At 41.1% G+C, this 24,292-nt stretch overlaps 2 protein-coding genes across 6 annotated transcripts in view; both read right to left on the minus strand.

Annotated features, from left to right (window-relative positions):
• Positions 1–17,801, minus strand: part of khsrp (KH-type splicing regulatory protein) — a 29,166-nt gene extending 11,365 nt beyond the window's left edge. For 2 of the 4 annotated variants that reach the window (XM_008103708.3, XM_008103707.3), the window contains exons 1-7: positions 17,471–17,801; positions 4,068–4,164; positions 3,642–3,680; positions 3,368–3,413; positions 2,721–2,770; positions 1,609–1,680; positions 439–496 (exon numbers count right to left, since the gene is read on the minus strand). In XM_008103708.3, the coding sequence (XP_008101915.1) occupies positions 439–496; positions 1,609–1,680; positions 2,721–2,770; positions 3,368–3,413; positions 3,642–3,680; positions 4,068–4,164; positions 17,471–17,692 (584 nt within the window). In that variant the 5' untranslated portion in view covers positions 17,693–17,801. The remainder of the gene's footprint in view (positions 1–438; positions 497–1,608; positions 1,681–2,720; positions 2,771–3,367; positions 3,414–3,641; positions 3,681–4,067; positions 4,165–17,470) is intronic. The other 2 variants (XM_008103709.3, XM_016991142.2) reach the window with 1 other exon arrangement.
• Positions 17,802–19,890: 2,089 nt separating this feature from the next.
• Positions 19,891–24,292, minus strand: part of LOC100557872 (mitochondrial adenyl nucleotide antiporter SLC25A23) — an 82,211-nt gene continuing 77,809 nt past the window's right edge. The window contains exons 10-11 of one of the 2 annotated variants that reach the window (XR_010003210.1): positions 20,975–21,518; positions 19,891–20,915 (exon numbers count right to left, since the gene is read on the minus strand). Coding sequence is in view for 1 of the 2 variants with exons in the window: in XM_062971502.1 (XP_062827572.1) it covers positions 21,373–21,518 (146 nt within the window). In the remaining variant the exon portion in view is untranslated. Of the gene's footprint in view, positions 21,519–24,292 lie in introns of both variants that reach the window. The other variant, XM_062971502.1, reaches the window with a different exon arrangement.

A 24,292-nucleotide genomic window follows, 5' to 3' on the forward strand; every position in this document is an offset into this window, starting at 1 on the left:
ATCACTAAAATGGTAATAAGAGAATAAAACAGCTCAGTCAGTTTAAAATATAGTGCCAGAGCAGGTGGCTAAAACAGATTAAAAGCACATTGAGGAAAGTCTTTGCTGCACTCCTAAACTTAAGAAGAGGCCAAGTCAAAACACATGTCTGGAGAAACCTCCAAAATTCACATGCCTCCATTAATAAGGCCTTGCTGTTCTCCTGACTATGCTGGTGTCATGGTAGAAACTGCAGTGGTGCAAATCTCCCTTTGCCTTCAAGTCTGTATTCACCACCCCAACTCACCCACACGAATGCAGCCCTGCTAACCTGCATAGCAGTCCTTGGATTATGTTGTCTAGCCACCAGACTTCACTGGAACACCAGCCCCCTGCCCCCTAATCTTGTTTTATATCTTATTGAAATGACACTTTGACAAAGGGCAAGAGGTTACTCACTGGACAGATTCTGGTGATCCTGTCAGAGACACACTCCTCTCTGGCAAACCTCCACTGTCTGTAGGAGCAAAGACAGGTAATCAGGAGAAAAGATCTATACATGCGCATCTCCCCAGTGTGAGCCAGCCCTCCCTCCAATCCTAGATCAGCCTAAATCCTCCGTCAAACTTGTTTAGTGTAGACTTATTGAATTCATTAAGGACAATATCACATTAGCATTCCAAAGCGGAGATGCTCGCTTTGCTATCGTGCTGCTGTCTCCTGCAGAATTCTGGGAAATGTAGTTTTGTAAGGAGCCTTTAGAATTCTCAGATAGAGAGGTCCTTGGTTTCTTTAAACTACATTTCCCAAAATTCCGGAGAAGATAGTCAGACAACAGCAAAGCGGGAGCACTCATTTTAGAATAGTTATGTGAATTTGTTCTTTATCTATCTGTTTGCTCACCATTCAGTAACTGATTGAATATGTCTACACGAATTAGGACTAACGAACAGGATACTAGCCATCATCAGTAAGGTTTGAATGAACTAACAGAGATCAAAGGCAGGTCCTTCAAAATCTACACAGTAAGGAGTGGCTTGCATCTCCTTAGAGCGAATGCTATTAATTAAATTGATCATTCAGTGTGTTTGGCAGTAACAGCATGCAAGAACTGCTAGTGCAACAGCTGAAACTTGAGCATGCAACTGTTAGAAAGCTGCCTTGAACTACAGGTCTCATCATGCCTCACTAATGCCCATATAGTCTCCACCAAAGATTTATTATTGATATTGCTGAACTGGAAGTAAGAAATTCATGCCAATTACTGGAAATCAAGAGATATGTACCTCAAGAATGTTCTACAGGTTGAGCATCCAAATATTCTGAAACTGTCCACATGAGTCTGCACTTTCTGATGATTCAGTGTACACAAACTTACTGACACTTTAAAATATGGTATATAAAATGACATTCAGGCTATGCATATAAGGTATACATGACACATGAATGAATTCCATGTTTATACTTGGGTCCCATTCCCAAAAAGTCTTGGTATGTATGTATATATATGAAAATACAGGCATTCAAAGATTCTCCTCCCCAATCCAAAACACTTATGATACAAACATTTTGGAAACTCAACCTGTATCTAAATTACCCTTAGGCTGTGCTCCTCCACTTTATACCTACCTGGTGAGATCTGTACTTTGCACCCAGAGTCTTGTTGTATTTTGTTGATCTGCTCCCCTCCTCTTCCTATAACTGCAAAGTAAGGAGAGGTGCACTAAGACACTCAAGATAAAAATGGTGTTAATCTCTAAGAATTGACAACTTTTCACTTTCCTTGGTTTCAAGAGATGGGGAGGAGCAAGAACAGGCAGACCCACAGTATATAGAAACTGATCGTAATACTTTTTGTTCCCCTTGCAGACACAAGACATTCTGTAAATTAATCTGAGCACAAAAAACATGTAGGAAAAGCAGTAGAAAAAAATACATAGTTCGCTCAATGTCACAGCTTATACTATACATTTTGAAGAAAGGGGGCCAGAATTGCTCATCCTAAAATTCATTTCAAACAACAGGAAACAAAGTACTCAAGGGTCTTGGAAGCCATAAAGGCAAGGCAGTCTCAAAGAACCAGAAATGTCTGACCAATGTTGTAGCCCAAACTTCTCTGCTAAGCTATCAGCACTTGAATAACACTCTAATTTATAACTAGGGTTTTGTGGAAACAGATTCTCTCCAGCTTAGTTAATGCTCTGCTTCAGGCAGTGTTTTGCAGCCACCATTCCTTCTGGCAAGGGCCTACCTAGGATCACTCACCTAAAGTTAATAATCCAATGCAAAGGCCATAAGCAATAATAATAAAAAGAGCTCTGAAAATCTGCAGCACTCTTAGCCTATGAAGTGTCCAGAATAAATCTGTACTGCCCTTGAAGTCCTGCTCTTTGTGGGAACAGCTCACACGACACCAACCTAAAGAAGCCCTTCGCAACTAGCCCATACCATTGAAAGAAGAGAACTTCTGCCTAACTGTTTCAGAGTGGACGAGATCCTCCCCCCCCCCCCCCACCTTGTCAACATATACAACTCAAGAGCACATTAGACTAACTCAAATGCCTGTAATCTCAGAACATAGACAAAAGAGATCAGAAACCAACCAGCCTGCCTGAGCCTTCCCCATGGAAGCTCAGCCTACAGGCACTGAGAAGTCAGGAAGGCACTGGTTAGTAAAAGTAAAGTAACAGACTTTCCACTATGGCATCAGTGGGTTTCTCCCCTCTCTGTCTAATACTCACTGAGTCCAACCATGCCATCAGGTACTCTGTACTCTTCAGTCACTGTAGACCTGCAAGGAAAATGGTCAGCAGCTTAAAGTAAGGAGTGGGAGGGTTACAGAAATGGACCTGGTGTTCACCAGCATCCACCAAGAAAATAAAAAAATTAAAAATGGAGAGGTCTTCCTGCTCCTGGAAAGTCAGACAGGAAGGTGGCTGAGCAATTATGCACCGCTCTGAGGAGATCACCATGCTCCAGGTCAGCCTGGTAAGACCTGTAGTCAACTCAAGTGGCCCAAAGGCCCACGACAGCAGCATTTGCACACAAGACTCTTAGGACATAGGGCCAGAAACAAAAGCCATGAAACCAAAAGCTACATAAGACATCCTTCATTAATTGTCAATCAGCACAACCTTTCTCTACATAAATAGGACATATAAGTGCCAGGAGTGACTCATGGGTCTTCTAATCATATGTAGCTCACCAATCTGGATGCTGACCTGCACCTAACAAAGGCAGCCTTCTTGGTGTGTGTCTGTGTGCGTGTTTGGGTGCACTGCAATACTGCCCCATTGCAGTCAAACTGCATTCACAAGTTAAACACTTTGCATTTCATTTACCATTTCAATTCATGTATGTTTGGGGAGAAAGGAAACAGCTAATTTACCTAGGAGGAGGATGGATCGGTCCAAGCTGAGGGGGTGGTGGCATGGCTAAAAAGCAAAAAAAAGAAGAGATTGTCATATTGTGGAAGATAAGCTATAAGTACACTATAATTCTCTTAAAAAAAAAAAGACAGCCACAACAAAATTAATGCAAGCTTCACCTTCAATTCCATGGAGCCCTCTAAAATAGTTTACTTCTCTGTTTTTCAGTATTAATATAAAAATGAGTAAAACTATTGTTAACACAGATTACTCCCCAAACTAAACTGAACTTACGTTCTGGCTGAGGGGCCATCTTCTTGCTTTCTGGCTGGTCTGTGAAAACAAAAACAAAGAAATGAATCTAAATTTGTTTCAGCAATTAGAAGACAGCCACCACAATTCTCCATTACTTCAAATCAATCTTCAACTACAGGTAAAGACTATCCTAGAAATGTCATGAGCTTTTATGATTACTATAGGTGTTGATGAATCTACGTCAGTTTACAGGCAATTGGGGAAGGCAGCTGTTGTGTTTCCCTGCATTCATTTCAGTAAGATCTATTGGGGATGGATAAGCAAACCCTGACAAAGCAAATGGAACTTCGAGCCATGCTTTAAGGGACAGACTCTGCATGTACTAAGTCTGGTACATGTACTCAGCAAGCTGTATGTGCAATACGCTGTGTGTGTATGTGTACAAACTAAACAGTTGTACATTACCTCCATCCTCCAGTTGTCGCTTTTGACCACCAAACCCGAAATCAGGGGTAGTGTTGTTCACTGTTGTGGCAGAGTCTCCTCCAATTTTAGCTGCTATCTGAAAGCAGAATTGACATTGCAATTACTGGAGGGAAAGCATTTCAAAATCCATGTGGAAAGAAGAGCAAAAAGTCATGCACACCTCAGGAACATCACATTATCAAGTATATAATGCATGTCATTCATTTGCAAAAGGCACACTATTCAATTTAAAGTTGCATGTTTAAAATATCATAAAACTTCAATACAACCATTCAGACTCATTTAAAAGTACTGAAATAGGGTCTACTTGAGGCAGCCCTTAAGTTGTTCAGGAACACAATGTGGGAACAACAGTTTACATTATTTCACCAACTGATCTGAGTCTTCACGACCTATCTTCCTATCAAAAACATTAACCACTCTCTTACACTTCAATCTTTTGTGCAATACAGCATTGCGTTTTCATTTTAATCTAATTAATTTTACTCTTGTTGCAATAAAATCAAGACAGCATTATGAAATATCAGTTCATAATTACAGAATTTGCAAACTGTTTTTAACGTATTTTAAGACAAAATGTGGCAATAGGAAACATTTCTGTTCAGGGTTCCAATGACTTTAATTTGTACACTCTATTCCTCCACACCAGTATTCAGTCAGCTCTCCATGTCCACTGAGGATGGTCATCTATACCGGCCTGATTTGCTTCACCTCCCTCTCAGATAATACCCACATAGAAAATTCTTATATCTATGTATTTTCCTTCTCAGTGGCCAGTTACTTCATCACATAGCCCTGCTCATGTAACTTTCATTTTTTTCTTATACTCAGTCACTCAATTTTCCACTGAGTTCATATGGTGCAGTTTGGGGATAATCTGTTTAGCTTTTATGCTCCCTGGCTGCCACCCTGACCCAAGCAAGATTTATGGAGCATAATCTCTGGAGGTCTTTAAATGCAAATTGGATGGGCCACTTTCAGGAGTGTCTCAGTTGAATATTCCTACATAATGGGGGATGGCCTAATGGCCCTTTGTGGCCCATTCCTATTCCTTGATCTACAAGTCTGAAAGTCATTTCAGGTTTGATAATATTGTTCTCTTGTACACTGATGCCAATGTTTTGCTTAAGTACACAAATTCAAATAAAAATAATAGAGGGGAAAGTGAGATAATATAGAAAGAACCATAAACCCATAAGAAGTGAGCATCTTTTATCTGGAATGCCACCCACCTGAGCTGTTTCTTTTTTGCCTTTCAAAGCTTTTCTGGGGGGTGGAATGGACTACTCTTGTATTTTGCTGTATACAGCTGTGATGAAACAGTTGTACTGTAACTTCATTATCTAAACCTATGCATAAAACATGGCTACTCAGAAATTACATGCTTTTTCTGGCATATTTACTTTTTCTTTAAGAATAATGTAAATTCTTATTTATGACCCAAATTGTCTTTATGACAATTATATGATTACAGTACCAACCAAACCATTAGCTCGCTAAGTCTTCTAACAATGAAACAAAGTTTTCTGACTTTCTTCTCTGTGAAACCTTCATTTCACAGCTGAATTCCAGGGATTTTGACCATTACTTTACCACTAATGTACTGCAAGACATGTCAGCTTTTCTTAACCACCAAGACTGATTCTTTTTTCACTTTAAAAATAAGAGATTTTCAAAGAGCCTTTTTCGTCATCATTACAGCTCTGAAATTCACTCTTCCATAAAAGATATTGAAGTTCAACAGTTGGCTATCCTGTTCTATATTACAAGAAACGCATGTGTGCCTAATATGCAAGCAACTGCTCATCAAAGTACCAGCCCAATTCCCCTCATCATTGTGCTCAGGCCTACAGAGTCTAAGCAATGACACCAGGAAGGAGGAACAGATCCCTATTTTGTGCTCATGTAGTAAATGCTGTTAAAGCATAATGTCCACCACAGCTGACAAGACAGACATGGGCAGAGAACCAGAAGCACTGACTCTCCTCTGAACACCATCAAAATGGTTCTTGCATTGGATCCACTATCCCAATTGGATGTTTATCAGTTAGATAAATCAACATGGACTGCTCTATTCATACAAATAGAACAGCAAGGACCCCATTCAGACTTACAGTATTAAGTAACAAACTAGAGTAACAATCTTTTATATACAGTAGAGTCTCACTTATCCAACACTCACTTATCCAACGTTCTGGATTGTCCAACACATTTTTGTAGTCAATGTTTTCAATGCATCGTGATATTTTGGTGCTAAATTCGTAAATACAGTAATTACTACATAGCATTAGTGCATATTGAACTACTTTTTCTGTCAAATTTGTTGTATAACATCATGTTTTGGCACTTAATTTGTAAAATCATAACCTAATTTGATGTTTAATGGCTTTTTCTTAATCTCTCCTTATTATCCAACATATCTGCTTATCCAACGTTCTGCCAGCTCATTTATGTTGGATAAGTGAGACTCTACTGTATTGTATTTTACTATGTTATTATGTTAGTAGTGATCCTTCCAGTTGTGTAAGCTGCCCTGAGCCCCTCGGGGAGAAAGGCGGGGTAGAAACATTGGAAATAAATAAATAAATAAAGTCTATTAAAGTGAGTTGTGGGTAGAGAAACACAGGAAGAAAACTAGGCAAGTGATGCCAGGGTATAGAGTTCTGACAGCAAGGAGTAATAAGGTAAGAGTGGCAAACAAACAAAAGGAGACTTAGGGTGCACCTACACTGTAGAATTAATGCAGTCTGACACCACTTCAATTGTCATGGTTCAATAGAATCACGAGAATTTAGTTTTACAAGACCTTTAGCCTTCTCTGCCAAAGAGTGCTGGTGCCTCACTAATCCATGTCTTCCAGGATTTCATTGCATTAAGCTGTGGTAGTTAAAGTGCTGTCAAACTGCATTCATTCTACAATGCAGATGCATCCAAAATGGGAGAGGTGCAAGAGGGAGGAAAAACTGAAGAAAGAGAAGGAAAACACTTGAAACATCAATGTAAATTTTAAATGAATATAACCAACAAGAAGAATATATTAGGAAAGTTGGTAATTCAAGAGATAGGAGAGCAATTATGAGAAAAGAGAAGTGTGCATACATTTAAATACCAAATGAAAAATCAATTTTAAATAACTGATTGTTAAGAATAGCTGTAGTTTAGTGGGTGACTTTAACACTTTAATGCTGCAGTATTTTGCCAATTTTAATTCTAATGGGACTATGGTGGTGCTTAATACCATAACATAAGCAATGCATATTTTAACTCTAGCTTCTATCACATGCTTAAGGAGCCACTTCTTTTTTAAAATCAAAGGTACTAAAAGCCCTAAAATAAAGATAATCTGATTCTTTTAAAAAAAATCAAAGTTAATACATTGCTTGTTACGAATAAATAGGCAATGGAGAATTGGGCAAATCAGTAAGAAAACATACAGTATAAAGGAAAAATTCATATGAAATGCAATGTGATTTCAAATACACAGAGACTGAGGCTAGAAAGTTATTAATTGGGAAGCCTGACATGTCCTTTACTAAGAGAACAATGCTATAAAAGCTAACAAAGTTATACTTATCCAAAATTATACATGCATAGGGCTGTAATGCGCAGATCTAAATATATGGTAAAATAAAACCTAAAGTGGTTTAAGAAAATCGGAATGGAACACAAAAAGGGGATGCAGAGACATACACTTTGCATTGTTCCTTTTTTGAGAGCCTTATAACAGACCCCTCTCCAGAAAAACCCCCAATTTAGACAAAATATTCAAAGTAAGAGTAAGGAAATAAAAGTAAAAATGTTTTTGCCAACTCATAGACCCCGAAGCTTATTCAGACTCCCTTGGGGTCCATGGAGGGCATTTTAAAGGGAGGGAAAAGAGTAATAGCTTAAAGATCATAGGAAAGCTTCTTAACATTGTGCTCGTGGGCATCACTGTGTCAGATGCGTCCCATGGGAGCGCCCAAATCTTTCATTTCTCCTCATTTATTTTATAATTCAGGTCCCAATCCGATGGCCCTGGGACAATATCACAGAGCTGATCAGATCTGTTCAAAGCTCTGATTTCAACGCTACTCTCTTGGCTTCATTTGTTTTAGTTTAGGGTAAAGTATATTATGGAGTGTGGTGAACAGGAGAGCAAGGAGGGAAGAGATGCACATCTGGGCTCATAGACCTAGAATTGGCATAAATATTTTCTTCCCAGCAAGCACAATTGGAGGGAATTATTTTTTATAAGGAAATGAATAGCTGGAAACAGCCAAATAAAAAGGATACATTTGCAGAACTATTGCCTAACCAGTAAGACTCCATCAGAACAGTGGTATTTCTCCATTTTTATGTCTCCCATCTCAATCAGACTGCTCTGTTAGGGGAGGTAAGATAAGGCTAAATTAATGAAGGGGAGGTATAGGAAACAAAGTGCATGAAAGAACACACAATTCCTGAGTCAAAAAGGATTGCAGGGCTAAATATCTGTATCCTTTGGTGTGGAAAAAAACATCAAATAAGTTAGAATGAATAAGATTTTTTTGGATTTTAGAAGTCACAAGTTCTGAAGGAATTTTAGTTTGTATGGAATTAATTAATGCACTTTATTAATAGGCCTCAGAAGGCACTGATACGAAGTCTAGGAGATATGCTTAAGATAGGCATCAGGTAAAGATGCCTGACACCAGGCTCCTTTCCTTTTATGCACTAATTTGTTCGTGATTAAAACAAAACTAATGCTAATATTAAATCATGTCTTATACAAGAAGAAGGAAATTTCATTACATGCTGATGATGTGGCATCCGGCATACAAATAACAATTTATTTGCTACAAAAATGCATCAATATTAGATTAGTTTTAAGTACAAGTGAATGAGAATGAAAGAGATGACTAAAAGTGTTTCTGGTTTAGGAAGCTACGCTGAAAACTACTTCTGTTTGATTTAACTTCAAGAAAAGTATTACAGAATAAGCAGAACCTTTTAATATTAACATCAATATCAAAATAATATACTAGCAAATACTGAGATAACAATCTTGCACATATGTGACTGCGGACCTAGACAGTTGCAAAGTCTACTTAATCATTAACATAACCAATACTATCAGAGCGAAGTGTTTAGTTGACAGAGAGGGAATCTCTGGCTGCAGAGTCCCATTTGTTCAATTCCCCCATAAGAGAGCTTCTCCAGGGAAATAGTTATTTCATTTTCTTAGGCCTTCTAAATATCTTACACACTTGTCTTTGGTTCGTTTTCCTTACTGCTTTGAGATCTTGACAGACACATCTTTAGGAATATATTTTTCTGTTATATAAATGATTATCAATTATACAGCTGGTCCTTCACATTTTCAGTTTTGATGTTTTTGGACTTGATTAAAATGTTACATCTATGTATCTCTAGGTTCTCCATTCTAATTCTATAATCAATGTCATCTAAAGTTTATCATGGAGTTACCCTCGAGGGCCTAGAGCAGTGGTTCTCAACCTGTGGGTCCCTCAGATGTTTTGGCTTTAAATTCCCAGAAATCCTAACAGCTGGTAAACTGGGTGGGATTTCTGGGAGTTGTAGGCCAAAACACCTGGGAACCCACAGGTTGAGAACCACTGGCCCTAGGTCACCCATAGGAATTCTATGGTCAGCTTCTGAAAGATGACCATAGAATTGTCCTGGAGGACCTAGAAATTCCAAGAGAAGTATTCTCTCCCGTAAAAAAGAGAGGAAGTTTTTCATCAGCATTTCATCAGCAGCTATGCCCCTGGCCACCACTGAATGTGGAGGGTTGACTATACAGTAGAACGCCGGTTATCCGATTTAAACGGGTGGACCGCAACTCAGGTTACCCGGATTAATCGGATAACCCGACTGTGGGCCCAGGCACCTAGCGGAGGGAGGAAACTTCTCCCTCCGGCAGGCGCTTGGACCCAGGGTAGTGCGAGGCATGCCGCTGCTTAACGATATGCCTCGCGCTTCTCTAAAGGCCCAAGTGGTGGGTGAAGGGAGAACTTTTCTCCCTTCGCCCAGCACTTGGGACACAGGGAAGCGCGAGGCATGCCGCTAAGCAGCGACACGCCTCGCGCTTCTCTAAAGGCCCAAGCGCCGAGTGGAGGGAGAAAACTTCCCCCTCCGCTCGGTGCTTGGGCCCAGGGAAGCAGGCCATGATTGCAGGCCGCTTCAACCTGCCTCGTGAGAGGAGAGGGAGAGGCTGGAGGAAGCGGCCTGCGATCGCTGCTGCTGCAGCAGCGCTTGTGGCCTACTTCCCTGGGCTGAGCCCTCGCCCCTTGGGAAGCAGCCCACGAGCGCTGCTAGGCAGCAGCGCTCGTGGGCTCCTTCAAAGGGGTGAGGGCTCCTTTGGGAGGGAGGCCCGGCGGCCCCTCGGATAATCCAGAGCCTCTGTTCACAGGGGTTCAGTTTACCTAGATTTTACTGTACTTATGAAATAGAGAATGCTGCAGAAATATCTATATCAAACCTTTGAGAAAATGGATGAGAGGATTAGCCCATCATACAACATCAAATATGGCGCTGAATATATTACATTGATAGAGGGATCACTTGGTTAAATCTCTGAATGCTTCTTGCCATGAACATTTGCTTATTTATTATTTGTTTTCTCCATAGCACTGTAAAGATAAAACACATTATAATCTTTTGTAAAACAAACTCTATACAAAACATAGTTATAAAGGTAACTATCTAAAATGTGGTGTTTGATATGTTACGCATGACTAGGGAATACTGGAATAATTGGAGGAGAAATTTAGGAGTTCAAAGCAGAATGCTGGTCTGGAAATATGAGTCAAAGAAACTATTCCCACCAAAATAATTTCAAAATATCATCTACAGGTAATTGTGACTGGATACAACAGAAATATGTTAGAAGGGGTAGACTGTCAAATATATGAGACTACAAGTGTTTCCAACCCTTGAGAGTGGAAGGTGTAGTCTTCAAATGGCTGCTGCAATGGGACAGCCCATCACAAAATACTCATTACACAAATCTATTCCTTGTTGTTTGGTCTATCTCAATTGTGTTAACCTGCAGGTTTCCTCAGCTGGTACTGTGTGCTTTACAACTACAGTGTTCCCTTGCTATTTTGCTGTTCACTTTTCTCTCCCTCGCTGTTTCACGCGCGGGGGGCGGGCGCGGTTGTGGTCCAAGGCGCTCTCAGAATGCCTTGGACCTTATCCAATCAAAAATGGTATCTATCTATCAAACTAACCAATTAAACAACACAAAGCAACTCACAGAGGACTAGGCTGTGGTGGCGCCTGCCTTTCGCACATGCGCTCTCGTCCCACTCCCTCTTTCAGGAAGGCTTCACTGGCTTGGGAGTTGCAGGTTTACAGCCTTCTCTGCAAAATTGCTGCCTGCCTCACCAAACTAAAACAACTATAGTTGGGCTTGCGAAGGAGAGAAAGGCCACCTAACTACTAAATATAAGGTATAAATATTAAAATATAGTGTCCCTACTTCACAGATTTTCACTTATTGCGGATGGTCCTGGAACGCAATCCCTGCAATAAGTGAGGGAACACTGTATTCCTATCCAAGCTTTTCTGTTTTCATACTCTCCTATCCCAGCTCTATACTAGTGGCCTCAATGCCATCACCTAGTATATTCCTAATACCAGACAGTGGCAATGACATCTGTCCTCTCCTTTTACTGTCATTACTGTCACAACAATTCTATACATGAAGCAGATAAAATATTTGGCTCATGTGAACATGCTGTTGAAAAGTGGATATGGTACAGCAGATGGTGAGAGATAAGGACAATGGGCGATGACCTGACAAAGGTTACTCCAATGAACTGATGCAGAGACACTAGGCTGATTTAGATGCAACATCAAACCATAGTTTAATGCTATGCAAATGGGCCTGTGAATACATAATGCACAATCAACTTAGGAGCAATTCTTACATTTTTGCCTGGGAATGAAACTACGCTCTGCCACAAAATCTCAGAAAAATCAAGAGTTGATCCATATGGTGCCAGATCGTGGTTAGATGCTGCTCCTGAACTGTCCTTCTATAACCTCAAGAACAGCAGCAGGTCCAATGATAGTACAAGAATTACAATATAAAAACCGTATCATATTTCTAGCCAATGTAGACTGTAATAGCTGAAATTAGGTGGCTGATCAAATAAAGGGCATGCAGAGGGCAAAGAGCCTGAAACAAGAAAGTCAATAAGCTATTTAGGCATCAAGGCACACAACGGAAACAGTAAGGAATGGGTTGCAATGATTCCACCAGTCAACCACAGTCAAAGCTGGCAGATGATACTGTGAAAGAGAGAAGGCTGCGAAACAAACAAACAAGCTAAAGTTTAATAAAATCAGAATGAAGCATGGAGTCTTCTGCCTTTTTCTTTCATGAGTCTGCATGGGTCAAACACCAATGACTGTGCTTATATAAGAGATCTGTTAATTGGACTTCAGCATTTCAAAATGGGATATGCTATCTGTTTTAAAAATTTGCTTCTGAGAACTTAAATTTCATCACAGTGCTAAAAAAAATCTGATACATTGGTTTATTTGTCCCACAATGATGACAGGAATATTTTACAAGATGGTAGCATTCTAGAAACATCTTTTACATGACAGTATTCTAATCACACTGTGTCACCTAAACAAAGCTGTTAAGGGGTTAACAGACATCAGTAAAAAAGCCCTCTTAAATAGTAAATTATTTAAAATATTTCTAACACAAAAAAATCAGCATTATATTTTCAAAGATCCCTGGTATATAGCACTGGCTAAGTTGGTTTTCCACCCAGAGATGAGCATAATGACCCTACTGCAAATCCGTTTTTACAACGGATTTAACATAGGTACAAGCAGAATTTAGAAACCGACACAGTAAAAGGTCAGAAATGGGTAAGCTACACTTTTAGACATTGTTAGACTCACTATACTGGTATCTGTGGTGGGCCAAATGTTCTCACTTCAAATGAAAGCAGATGTCGCAGGTGGCAATTTTCTGCAACGCCATATGTCACATCTACTATGATTTCTTTTTATGCAGTACTCCCTCAAAGTGATCGAGGAACAGATAAATTATTGAAATTATAAAACTTCTCATTTAGACAATTGAGAAGTTCCTGTTTCGCAATGGGATTTACTACAGAGCTAACCAAAACCAACAGGACTATTTCGTGCACATGTCTGTATGTGGGATGCTATATCCAACTTTAAGTACAGATAATCTACAAGATTTTATTGCACTACAAGATTTTATTGCAATAGCTTTGGTCTAGTGGGCAAATGCATATAAAGGTCTAAACACAACTCAAGGAACTGCTATAATTACAATAATTAAACCTTCCTTCTGGTGTCTAACACACTAGTATTTCTGTAGAGCAATCTTCCCCAGTCCAGTGCACTCCAGATGTTGGATTTTAGTCCCTATCTTTTCCAGCCTGTGCTCTTTTGACTGGCGATGTAGCCCAAAAAATATCTGGAAAGTTGCAGGTTGCCCACCTGTTCTCTTCAAAGGTGGTTTGAGTGTTGGACTATGACTCTACAGACTGGTGGCCACAAAGCCCACTCTTTTAGCCTCAAAAGAAAGCGATGGCAAACCGTGTCTGAACAAATCTTGGCAAGAAAATATTGTGATGAGGTTCACCTAAGGTCAACATAAGTTTTTAACAACTTGAAGACACAAAAAAACTCTTGGAAGACATGTGAAGGAAAATACAGTACCCGTTTTCTGTTCCCAAATGTCACATCCTTCTCCCCCAGCAACAACTATTTAGCTGCCTCAAAAGCTGATTTATAAAACAAGACACAATGAAAGCAACTGCAGGCAGTCCATAGTTAAGAACAGGAGTGAAACAACAGGAAGTGGGAAAAAATCTACCTCCAGGAAGGGAAATTCACTCCTGCAAGTGTTATCATGGGAAAAAGGTATCTCCACTGAAGCTTTCTCACCAATCCTTGTTTCCAGTGGTCCCGGGGATAGAAAGTGAGGGCACAGACATCAAAACAAACATTAAAGGGGTTTTAACCCTTCTCTATGCCACCCAAAACTAAAAGAAAATGGCTGGAGTTATACTTCAAAATGTAGCTGTTACATAAAAATTAAATTTAAGAACAAATTTACAGACAATAAGGTAAAGGTAAAGGTTTCCCCTGACGTTAAGTCCAGTCATGTCTGACCCTGGAGGTTGGTGCTCATCTCCATTTCTAAGCTGAAGAGCCAGCGTTGTCTGTAGACACCTCCAAGGTCATGTGGCCGGCATGACTGCATGGAGCGCCAGATTATGGACAATATCTTGTCCATAATCCAGGGACTGTCTGAACCTGGAAGTATTTGAACAGGTACTCCATAGTGGTTAGCAAAGACATCTGAATATAGGTGTTCTAAAAGAACACTGTAACTTTTGACGGAATCATATCAGCATGCTTCCCTATATACTTACTATTAATCCCCGCTCCCCTCCCAAATTATAGGACTGTGCTTTTCACAGAGCACCAGGTTTTCTTCCTTTTCTGGGGAAACCTAGACTTCATCTATGCATGCAGAAAAATAACATAGCAGAATCTTGAGACGGCAATATATATCATTTCAGGCTGCCAATGGGGTCCAATTGTTTCAATATCTTCACTTCTAAACTGACACACACATTCCTTACAAGTGCAAAAATGTAGTGCAAAGAAAGAATAGGTAGATTTACCAGAGGCATCTTCCTAATACACATTTTCTATTTACAAGGATGTTTTAAAATATTTTTTTCAATAGCCTTCAATTCAATTAAGACATAAGGGCAAACCAGAACAAACAGCTCATATGCTCCTCTGAATACAAGGGGAAAGGACAGCAGAACTAGTCTTGTATTACAGCCACATTTCGTAGGTAGCCATGAAAAAATGATATTTACATAAGCAATGGAATACCATGAAGTATATTAGCTTAGAACATCTCCCACTTCTTCATCTGTGCTTCAATTTTAAAAACTTTGCAAATCACATTTAAAAACAAGGCCCAGCATTCAAAAAGAGGCACACATCTCTCCTGCAATTTGAATTGGTAAAACCCATTCTATTGCTTCTTTCAGATATAAAAGGCAAGTCCCAATTTTCTCTACACATTTCACAAGTAGTGACAGTAGAATGACAGGGATGACTTTTGGACTATTTGTACGTACGTTGGAACAGGTACATTTTTATGTGTAACTACAACCTCCCTCCCTCACTTTCTAAGCTTTGGATAGCACAGGGAAGGGTGAAAACCCCCGTGGTGTTTGTTTTGCTGTGGGTGCCCTTGTTCAGAAGATTCCCCTTTTCTTTCTGTCCATGTGATCATTGGATTTTGAAAAATGTGGCTTGCTGTGGAAACAAGGTTTGGTGAGAAAGCTTCAGTGGAGACCCCCTTTCCCCATGATAACTCTTTCAGGAGTGGATTTCCCTTCCTAGGGGCAGATTTCTCTCACTTCTTGTTGCCTTAGTCCCGTTCTTAAGTATGAGTCATTTGTAATTCGGATGTTTGTAACTTGGGGCCTACCTGCACCTCAACTTTACCCCTCCTCCATATTTGACCATGTCACCAAACACGAGAAATTCAATGTAATCTGCATTTTCATTCTTATAAACTCTTCTTGCCATGATAAGAACCACATTATCATAGTTTGAAAATACCACAACCCCCTGCCATGCGGGGAAAGCACAAGCCAAAGCACTCCTGACAGAGGGCCACCCAGACCCTGCTTAAAACCTCTAGAGACACCTCCACCACACTCCTAGGCAGTGAATTCCATAGCTGAACAGCAATTATGGACAGGAGGTTCTTCCTAATTATAATTACAAAAGCATAATAAATATTATTATGATAATGTTTTAGATCAAATCAGGGGTGCTGTGGTTTTTAACTTTGAACAGGTTTTAATAGTTTTTAACTGGGAATTTTCAATCCTGTTTCTATTTAATCCTGTTTTAATGTTTGCCTATTTGTATATTTTAAATTGTATGCTGATGCTTTTATGTTTAGACGCTTTGAGTCTCCTGCAGGAGAGATAAAGCAGAGTATAAAGAAATAAAATAATAAAAATATCAATTTATTCCCAATAGGAGTCAAGGTTTATTTTTTACTTATCGTGTCAGAACCGAATTGAGAATACAATTATAATGTATTAAAAACCACAAACAAATTTAAAAACTTGGCATTATACTAAATTTCCTTTGTCCAAAAGCTGGCCACTTTGAGTGCCTCTGTAACATTTTATATACGTGATTGTATATGCTTTCATGGTTTAAACCTGAATTGCTTTTAATATTAATGTTCTTTAATACCATTTCAATATTTGTAGATGAGTACTGAAATGCTTTTAAGTTGTGCGCTGCTTTGCGTCTCCAGATGAAGACTCAAGCGGGATATAAATAAAGATCATAATAATATCTATGGCCTCTTCCACACAGCTGAATAAAATCCTACATTATCTGCTTTGAGCTGGAATATATGGCAGTGTGGACTCGGGGCACTTCCAGATAGGCACTATGTCCCAAGATCTGATCCCAGATTTTCTGTTTATTCCAGATTAACTGACACTGTGGAGTCATATAATCCAGTTTAAAACAGAAAAACTGGGATTAGATCCTGGGATATAGGCCCTGTCTGGAAGGGCCCCCTTAATCCAGTTCAAAACAGATATTATGGGATTTTCTGCCTTGATATTCTGGATTAAATGTCTGTGTAGAAGGGTCCCCAGACATGCCCTTTATCCCAGGATCTGATCCCAGGTTTTCTGTTTATACCACATTATCTGGCAGTGCAGACTCATATAATCTGGTTTTAAACAGAAAACCTGGGATCAGATTCTGGGATACAGGGCCTGTCTGGAAAGGCCATTAAAGAACCCAGTTCAAAGCAGATATTGTGGGATGTTCTGCCTTGATATTCTGGGTTATATGGTTGTGTGGAAGGACCCTATATCTAAAAATAAACACTAAATCAAAAATCAGAATAAAAGTTAAAAAAATCTATTCTTAACTATTTGGAAACCAAACACAACTGAATCAAATCCCACATTATCTGCTTTGAGCTGGGCTATATGGCAGTGTGGACTCAGATAACCCATTTCAAATCATATATTGTGAGATTTTCTGCCTTGATATTCGGGGTTATAGGGCTGTGTGGAAGGGCCCAAAGTGAAATCTACTGGACATAAATCAATAGAATTTATGTAACTGCCGCTTTAACAGTGGAGTGTACCCACTCTGGGTGTAGGCCTCAAAGGGACTAAGGGCCATTCACACAGTAGAGTGAAGGCAGCCTGACACTGGTCCAACTGCCGTGGCCCGATGCTATGGGATCCTGGGAGCTGTAGTTTCCGCTCTCCCTCATGGCCGGGCCTCCTCCTCCCCTTCCTCCTCTCCCTCAGTTCCCTCACCTGCCGGGCCCGCTGGACCGCATCAGCGAAGGCGTCCTTGCGGATCCCACCTGGTCCCGGGCCGGCCGCTCCCCCGGCCTGTCCTCCTCCCCCGCCACCTCCTCCTCCGCCACCGCCGCCGCCTTGGTTGGGAGGCCCCGCAGGCCCGGCTCCTCCACCTGCTCCTGCGCCCGGCGGCCCAGCGGAAGGCGGTGGGGGCCCGGCGGCGCTGTAGTCCGACATGGCGACAGAGACGAAGGCTCGACGCGGGAAGCAAGGCCTCAAGCGCGCGCTCGTTCCTTCGCTCGCTCTCCCCCCCTCCCTCACTCCCTCACACACACACGCAGGCACGCACGCGCGCGCGCACGGCACGCTGGGACCGCGAGGGGTGGGCGGGACTTTCCCGCAACCTACCCGCCTTCTCTTGGGAGGCCAATTGTCCGAGGGATCACATTGACAGACAGCTACGAGAAGCCAATGGGCATGAAAAAGAAAATAGGCTATGGAAAAAACGAAAGTGGCCAAAGCCTACCGCTTATAGAATCATAGAGTTGAAAGAGGCCTCGTGCGCCATCTAGTCCAACCCCATTCAGCCAAGAAGCAGGAAAACCGCATTCAAAGCACCCCCGACAGATGGTCATCCAGCCTCTGCTTAAAAGCTTCTAAAGAAGGAGCCTCCACCACAGTCCGGGGGAGAGAGTTCTACTGCCGAACAGCCCTCACAGTGAGGAGGTTATTCCTGATGTTCAGGTGGAATCTCTTTTCCTGTAGTTTGAAGCCATTGTTCCGCGTTCTAGTCTGCAGGGCAGCAGAAAACAAGCTTCCTCCCTATGACTTCCCTTCACGTTGCTATCATATCTCCTCTCAGCCTTCTCTTCTGCAGGCTAAACATGCCCAGCTCTTTAAGCCACTCCTCATAGGGCTTGTTCTCCAGACCCTTGATCATTTTAATCGCCCTCCGCTGGACACCTTCCAGCTTGTCAAAATCTGCCTTCAATTGCGGTGCACAGAATTAGACACAGTATTCTAGGTGTGGTCTGACCAAGGCAGAATAGAGGGGGAGCATGACTTCCCTGGATCTAGATGCTATACTCCTATTGATGCAGGCCAGAATCCCGTTGGCTTTTTTAGCAGCTGCATCACATTGTTGGCTCATGTTTAACTTGTTGTCCATAAGGACTCCAAGATCTTTTTCACACGTACTGCTGTTTAGCCAGGCGTCCCCCATTCTGTATCTTTGCATTCCATTTTTTCTGCCGAAGTGAAGTACCTTGCATTTATCCCCGTTGAACTACATTTTGTTAGTTTTGGCCCATCTCTCTAGTCTGTTAAGATCGTTTTGAATTCTGCTCCTGTCTTCTGGAGTGTTGGCTATCCCTCCCAGTATGGTGTTGTCTGCAAACTTGATGATCGTGTCTTCTAACGCTTCGTCTAAGTCATTAATAAAGATGTTGAACAGAACCGGGCCCAGGATAGAACCCACTCATGACTTCTTTCCAAGATGAAGATAATGGGTTCATTCACTTAGCCAATTACAGATCCATCTAACCGTAGTTTTGTCTAGCCCACATTTTACTAGTTTGTTTGCCAGAAGGTCGTGGGGGACTTTGTCAAAGGCCTTACTGAAATCCAGGTATGCTACATCCACAGCGTTCCCTATATCGACCCAACTCGTAACTCTATTGAAAAAAGAGATCAGATTAGTCTGGCATGACTTGTTTTTGGTAAATCCGTGTTGGCTATTAGCAATGATCACATTTGTTTCTAAATGTTCGCAGACCACTTCCTTAATGATCTTTTCCAGGATCTTGCCTGGTATCAACGTGAGGCTGACCGGAAGGTAATTATTTGGGTCGTTCTTTTTTCCCTTCTTGAAGATAGGGACCACATTCGCCCTCCTCCAATCTGCTGGGACTTCTCCTGTTCGCCAAGAACTCTCAAAGATAATTGCCAGTGGTTCTCAAATAACGTCAGCTAGTTCCTTCAATACTCTTGTTTGTAGTTGATCTGGCCCTGGGGACTTGAATTCGTTTAGAGCGACCAGGTGTTCCTGGACAACTTGTTTCCCTATTTGGGATTGGATTTCCCCTAATCTTTCATCCATTTCATGTTGCTGAGGTTGAAGATGGCTTTTTTTTGGTGAGAAGACCGAGGCAAAGAAGGCATTAAGTAGTTCTGCCTTTTCCTTGTCCCCATCACCCCGTCTTCTCCTCGCAGAGGCCCTATCATCTCCTTGTTCTTTATTTATTTATTTATTTATTATAAATAAATAGACCAGGGATATGTCACCCAGCAAACGTAACAGAGCAGGTTTACCTGGGGATCACAACCAGATATAGTGAAGACATCTGGCCTTGAGCTTTTCTCCTCTACTGCTGAATATGCATGCCCAGCGTGGAATACATCTCACCGCATTAAAATAGTGGATGTGGCTCTTTAAAAACATTTTTAAATTAATTTTTTATTAAAATTTACGAACATGTTAAATACACACAGTACACGTAACACACGATATCCACACTACAACAGGTAATATCTGTATTGCCCACATCCTACACAAAGTTAACCCACACACCCGTGCACCCCTCATCTTGACTTCCGTCCCTAGTCACTGTGGTACCTATAACATTACTTATTTACCCTTTTATTGTGTTTGCATGTGGCTCTTAATGAGACATGCCACATTATCACAGGATGCCTACGCCATACGTGGTTGGAGAAATTATATCGTCTAGCCCAGTGGTTCTCAACCCGTGGGTCGTGGCCCAGCAGTGGGCTGAGTGAACGAAAATCCGATCCGCAAACCTCCTTCCTCTTTATTAATTTTATTTCTCCCCCTTCCCGGAGAGCTAACCATTGCATTGGATAGACCACATCAGGCCTAGATTATTAAATATGGTTTTCTGTGAGTGAGCAGATGTTGACTACTGGATGGCATATGTTCCATTTCAGAAAATAGAGCTGATGTGGTCTATCCAATGCAATTTTTTGAATCAGCACCTCAAATAACCAAACTGAATCTAAAGTTGACCAAAAATTGATTTGTAACCCTTTCGTTACTAATGTTGCAGAGTGATTCCTGGTCAACATGGGCCCTGGTCAAGTGCGCTCTGGTCAAAAAAGGTTGGGAACCACTGGTTTAGTTAGTATTGCACCAAATGACATCCATAAGGAAATAGCAGCCTCTAATGAAAGGACCAAGGCATTGGCATCTCCAGCCCATCCTCTGTTCAGATATCAGCCAGCACACCAACACCTTAAATCAAGAAACAGCATCCTAAGATCTATAGAGATACTCGCAGGAACACCTCAGCAAGTGAGAGTCCAAAAGTGGCAGGCTAAAATCGGGAATCTCAATCAGTGGCTGATACCGGATGAGAGACTCTCCCCTGGGCACACAGAAGACTGGGCAACTTGGAAGGCGCTGAACAGACTGGGCTCTGGCACCACAAGATGCAGAGCCAACCTTAAGAAATGGGGCCACAAAGTGGAGTCCACGACAAGCGAGTGTGGAGCAGAGCAAACCACAGACCACCTATTACAATGCAATCAGCCCTGCCGCATGCACTATGGAAGACCTTCCTACAGCAATACCAGAGGCACTCCAAGTGGCCAGCTACTGGTCAAAAGACATTTAGTACAAAGCCAAGTTTTTAACTTTGTGTTTTTAAATACATTACAACTGTACCCTCGGTACGCCTCTGTCACAATAAATAAATACATAAGCAGGAAACTGCGAAGAAAGCGGCTAGAGCGGCAACACAATGAAGCACGTAGATCCCCAAAGGCGGTAGGAAGGGGAAGGGAGGGGGAATGAGAGATAATTCCACTTCCGCCTGATTTCCTCCTCACAGAAGTCATACTCCCATTGGTTGAAAGCATACGAGAAGGCGGAGATACAGTGTGATTTGCGTTCTTTTTTGTCAGTAAGGACACGGAGAGCGTTTCCATTTTCCCCTCGGGTTGTCATAGCGATGGTTACCGGAAGAGGCCTCTCGCTCACTCACCTCTCTTCTGCTCAAAGATCGCGGACGGAAGCCGCTCTTGTTGAAACACGTGGGAAGTGGTACTATTAATAATAATAAGGAGAAAAATGCCATGCTTTTCTCCAAGGATGCATTTATTATTATTAATGTTATTATTATTGGGTTGTTGTGAGTTTTCCGGCCTGTATGGCCATGTTCCAGAAGCATTATCTCCTGACATTTCGCCCACATCTACGGCAGGCATCCTCAGAGGTTGTGAGGGCTGTTGGAAACTGGGCAAGTGAAGTTTATATAGCTGTGGAACGTCCAGGGTGGGAGAGAAAACTCTTTGTCTTTTTGAGGCAAGTATGAATGTTGCAATTGATCACCTTGATTAGCATTGAATAGCCTTGCAGCTTCAAAGCCTGGTCGCTTCCTGCCTGGGGGTATCCTTTGTTGAGATGTGATAGCCGGAAAACTCACAGCAACCCAGTGATTCTGGCCATGAAAGCCTTTGACAACATATTATCATCATTATTATTTGTGCCCCTCTTTTCTCCAAGAATGTATTATTATTTTATTTTATTATGACACAGCAAACAAGATAGATATGCTGGATTTCGTATCACAAAATCACAAGTCGAACACTTCCCAAGTGTCTAGGACTGTGTGATGTATTTTCGGATGATGCGTGCAGATCCCAGTAGGGTGGCCTTTTGCAGTTGGCAGATCTTGATTTTGTCAATGTCTATTGTTTCCAAATGCCGGCTGAGATCTTTTGGCACGGCACTCAATGTGCCGATCACCACCGGGACCACCTGCACTGGTTTCTGCCATAATAATAATAATAATAATAATAATAATAATAATAATAATAATAATAATAGAATTATGGTGGAAAGGCAGCAGCATCTAGGTGTGGCTGCCTGTCTCGACTTGCCCACAGGTCATATCAAATTCCATCCTTTTGGCCCAAAAACCTGCCCTTGTTTAATATGAGGTCTACCAAGCCAGTCTGGGATCTGTTTCCATGTGCTTTGCAACCAGTGTGTCACGGGTGCCTAAGGGCACTTCTGGTGGGACTTCTTTTCCACAGATTGTGGAAAAATGGAAATCCAAAATGGAACCCAGATTGTGTTTTCAGGCTTAAGATGGCGACAAACAGGGGAAACATGGGGAAAGGATGTGAGATGGCTGGCCATTCCAAAAGTTGGACCTCAGCGGTAAGGAACGAAGTAAGACGGTTCCCTCTGCTTTCTCTGCCTTCCCCTGCTCATGAGATGAGGTTCTTATACATGAACATGTACAGTATATATTCCTTCCCTAATCTCCTTAAACAGGTGAGAGAATTTCCGCATTGCATATTGACTTACGAACAACCTTATTAGTTCAAATTTCTGTCTTTCTCAACCCTAAAATGCATTCTTATCTGGATCTAAATGACCAGCTGGGAGCAACTGTGGTTAGTACGTAACCCATACAGTGAAATGAGATCTCCAGTGGCTGTTTCTAGATCTCGTGTTTTGGCCCAGAAACTTCAGGGCTTGAAGCAATCCTTAATGGCCACCTTATTTTGTGTCTGGCTGTAAAATGTAGCTGAGAGGAAGAGTATAAAAGCATTTGAATGTTTCTGCAGCAGGAGAGCTCTCTACCAATACAGTAGAGTCTCACTTATCCAACATCCGCTTATTCAACGTTCTGGATTATCAAACGCATTTTTGTAGTCAATGTTTTCAATACATCATGATATTTTGGTGCTAAATTCGTAAATGCAGTAATTACTACGTAGAATTACTGCCTATTGAACTACTTTTTCTGTCAAATTTCTTGTATAACATGATGTTTTGGTGCTTAATTTGTAAAACCATAACCTAATTTGATGTCTAATAGGCTTCTCCTTAATATCTCCTTATTATCCAACATATTTGCAAAACAACAACAACAATAAAAGAACAATACAATATTTAAAATTTTTAACCAACATAAACCTATCAGGATTTCAATGGGAAGTATGGGTCTGTTTCTGGCCAATGAGATTGTCAAGTTAATTAGAATTGTTGTTGTTGTGTGCCTTCACATCATTTCAGACTTGGGCGAGCCTAGGTCTAAAATTTATTTATTTATTATTGATTTATTTACTACATTTATATCCCGCCCTTCTCACCCCGAAGGGGACTCAGAGCAGCTTACAAATTATATGTACATACAATATATTATATTATTAGCATAGCACAATATTAGCATCATATATTACTATGTTGTACTATGCCACTGTTCTGTAATATTATTAGTAATATTATATTTAATATATAATATATAATTAATATTACTATATGGTATTATTATATTGTGTTATATCATAATATTATCAATATTATATGTATATACAATATATTATATTATTAAAACATATAAAATATTATATTTTAAAACTGAGAGCGGGGGCCAGGTAAATGACCTTGGAGAGCTGCATCCGGCCCACGGGCTTTAGTTTGGGGACCCCTGCCTTAGACTGTCAAAATAACCAATAAATGCAAGCAAGAGCAACTATCTGTCTGTACCACCAAGCTCTTGCTTGGATAAGTGGCCTCATGATGTTACTGGATTGGCTAGGTGAAGTGGCCCCCGTGACATCGCCGGGAAAGAAAGGTGACCTGTGTCTGAGGGGAAGGTAGGAAAGAAGCAAAGAGCCACAAAGAGAGCCATGTTGTTATGGAGACATTGTGGTGTACGCTCTCTCAGAGCTGGAGAAGGAAGAAAGAGTAGAAGGAAAGAAATACACATAGAAAGAAGAGAAAGAAAGGGAGGGGATAGAAAAAAGGAGGGAGGGAAGAGAAAGGAAAGTGGAAAGGGTATGAGGGGATGAAAGGAAAGGAAA

The sequence above is a fragment of the Anolis carolinensis genome, chromosome 2 (genome assembly GCF_035594765.1).
Source record: "Anolis carolinensis isolate JA03-04 chromosome 2, rAnoCar3.1.pri, whole genome shotgun sequence".
Taxonomy (NCBI): domain Eukaryota; kingdom Metazoa; phylum Chordata; class Lepidosauria; order Squamata; family Dactyloidae; genus Anolis; species Anolis carolinensis.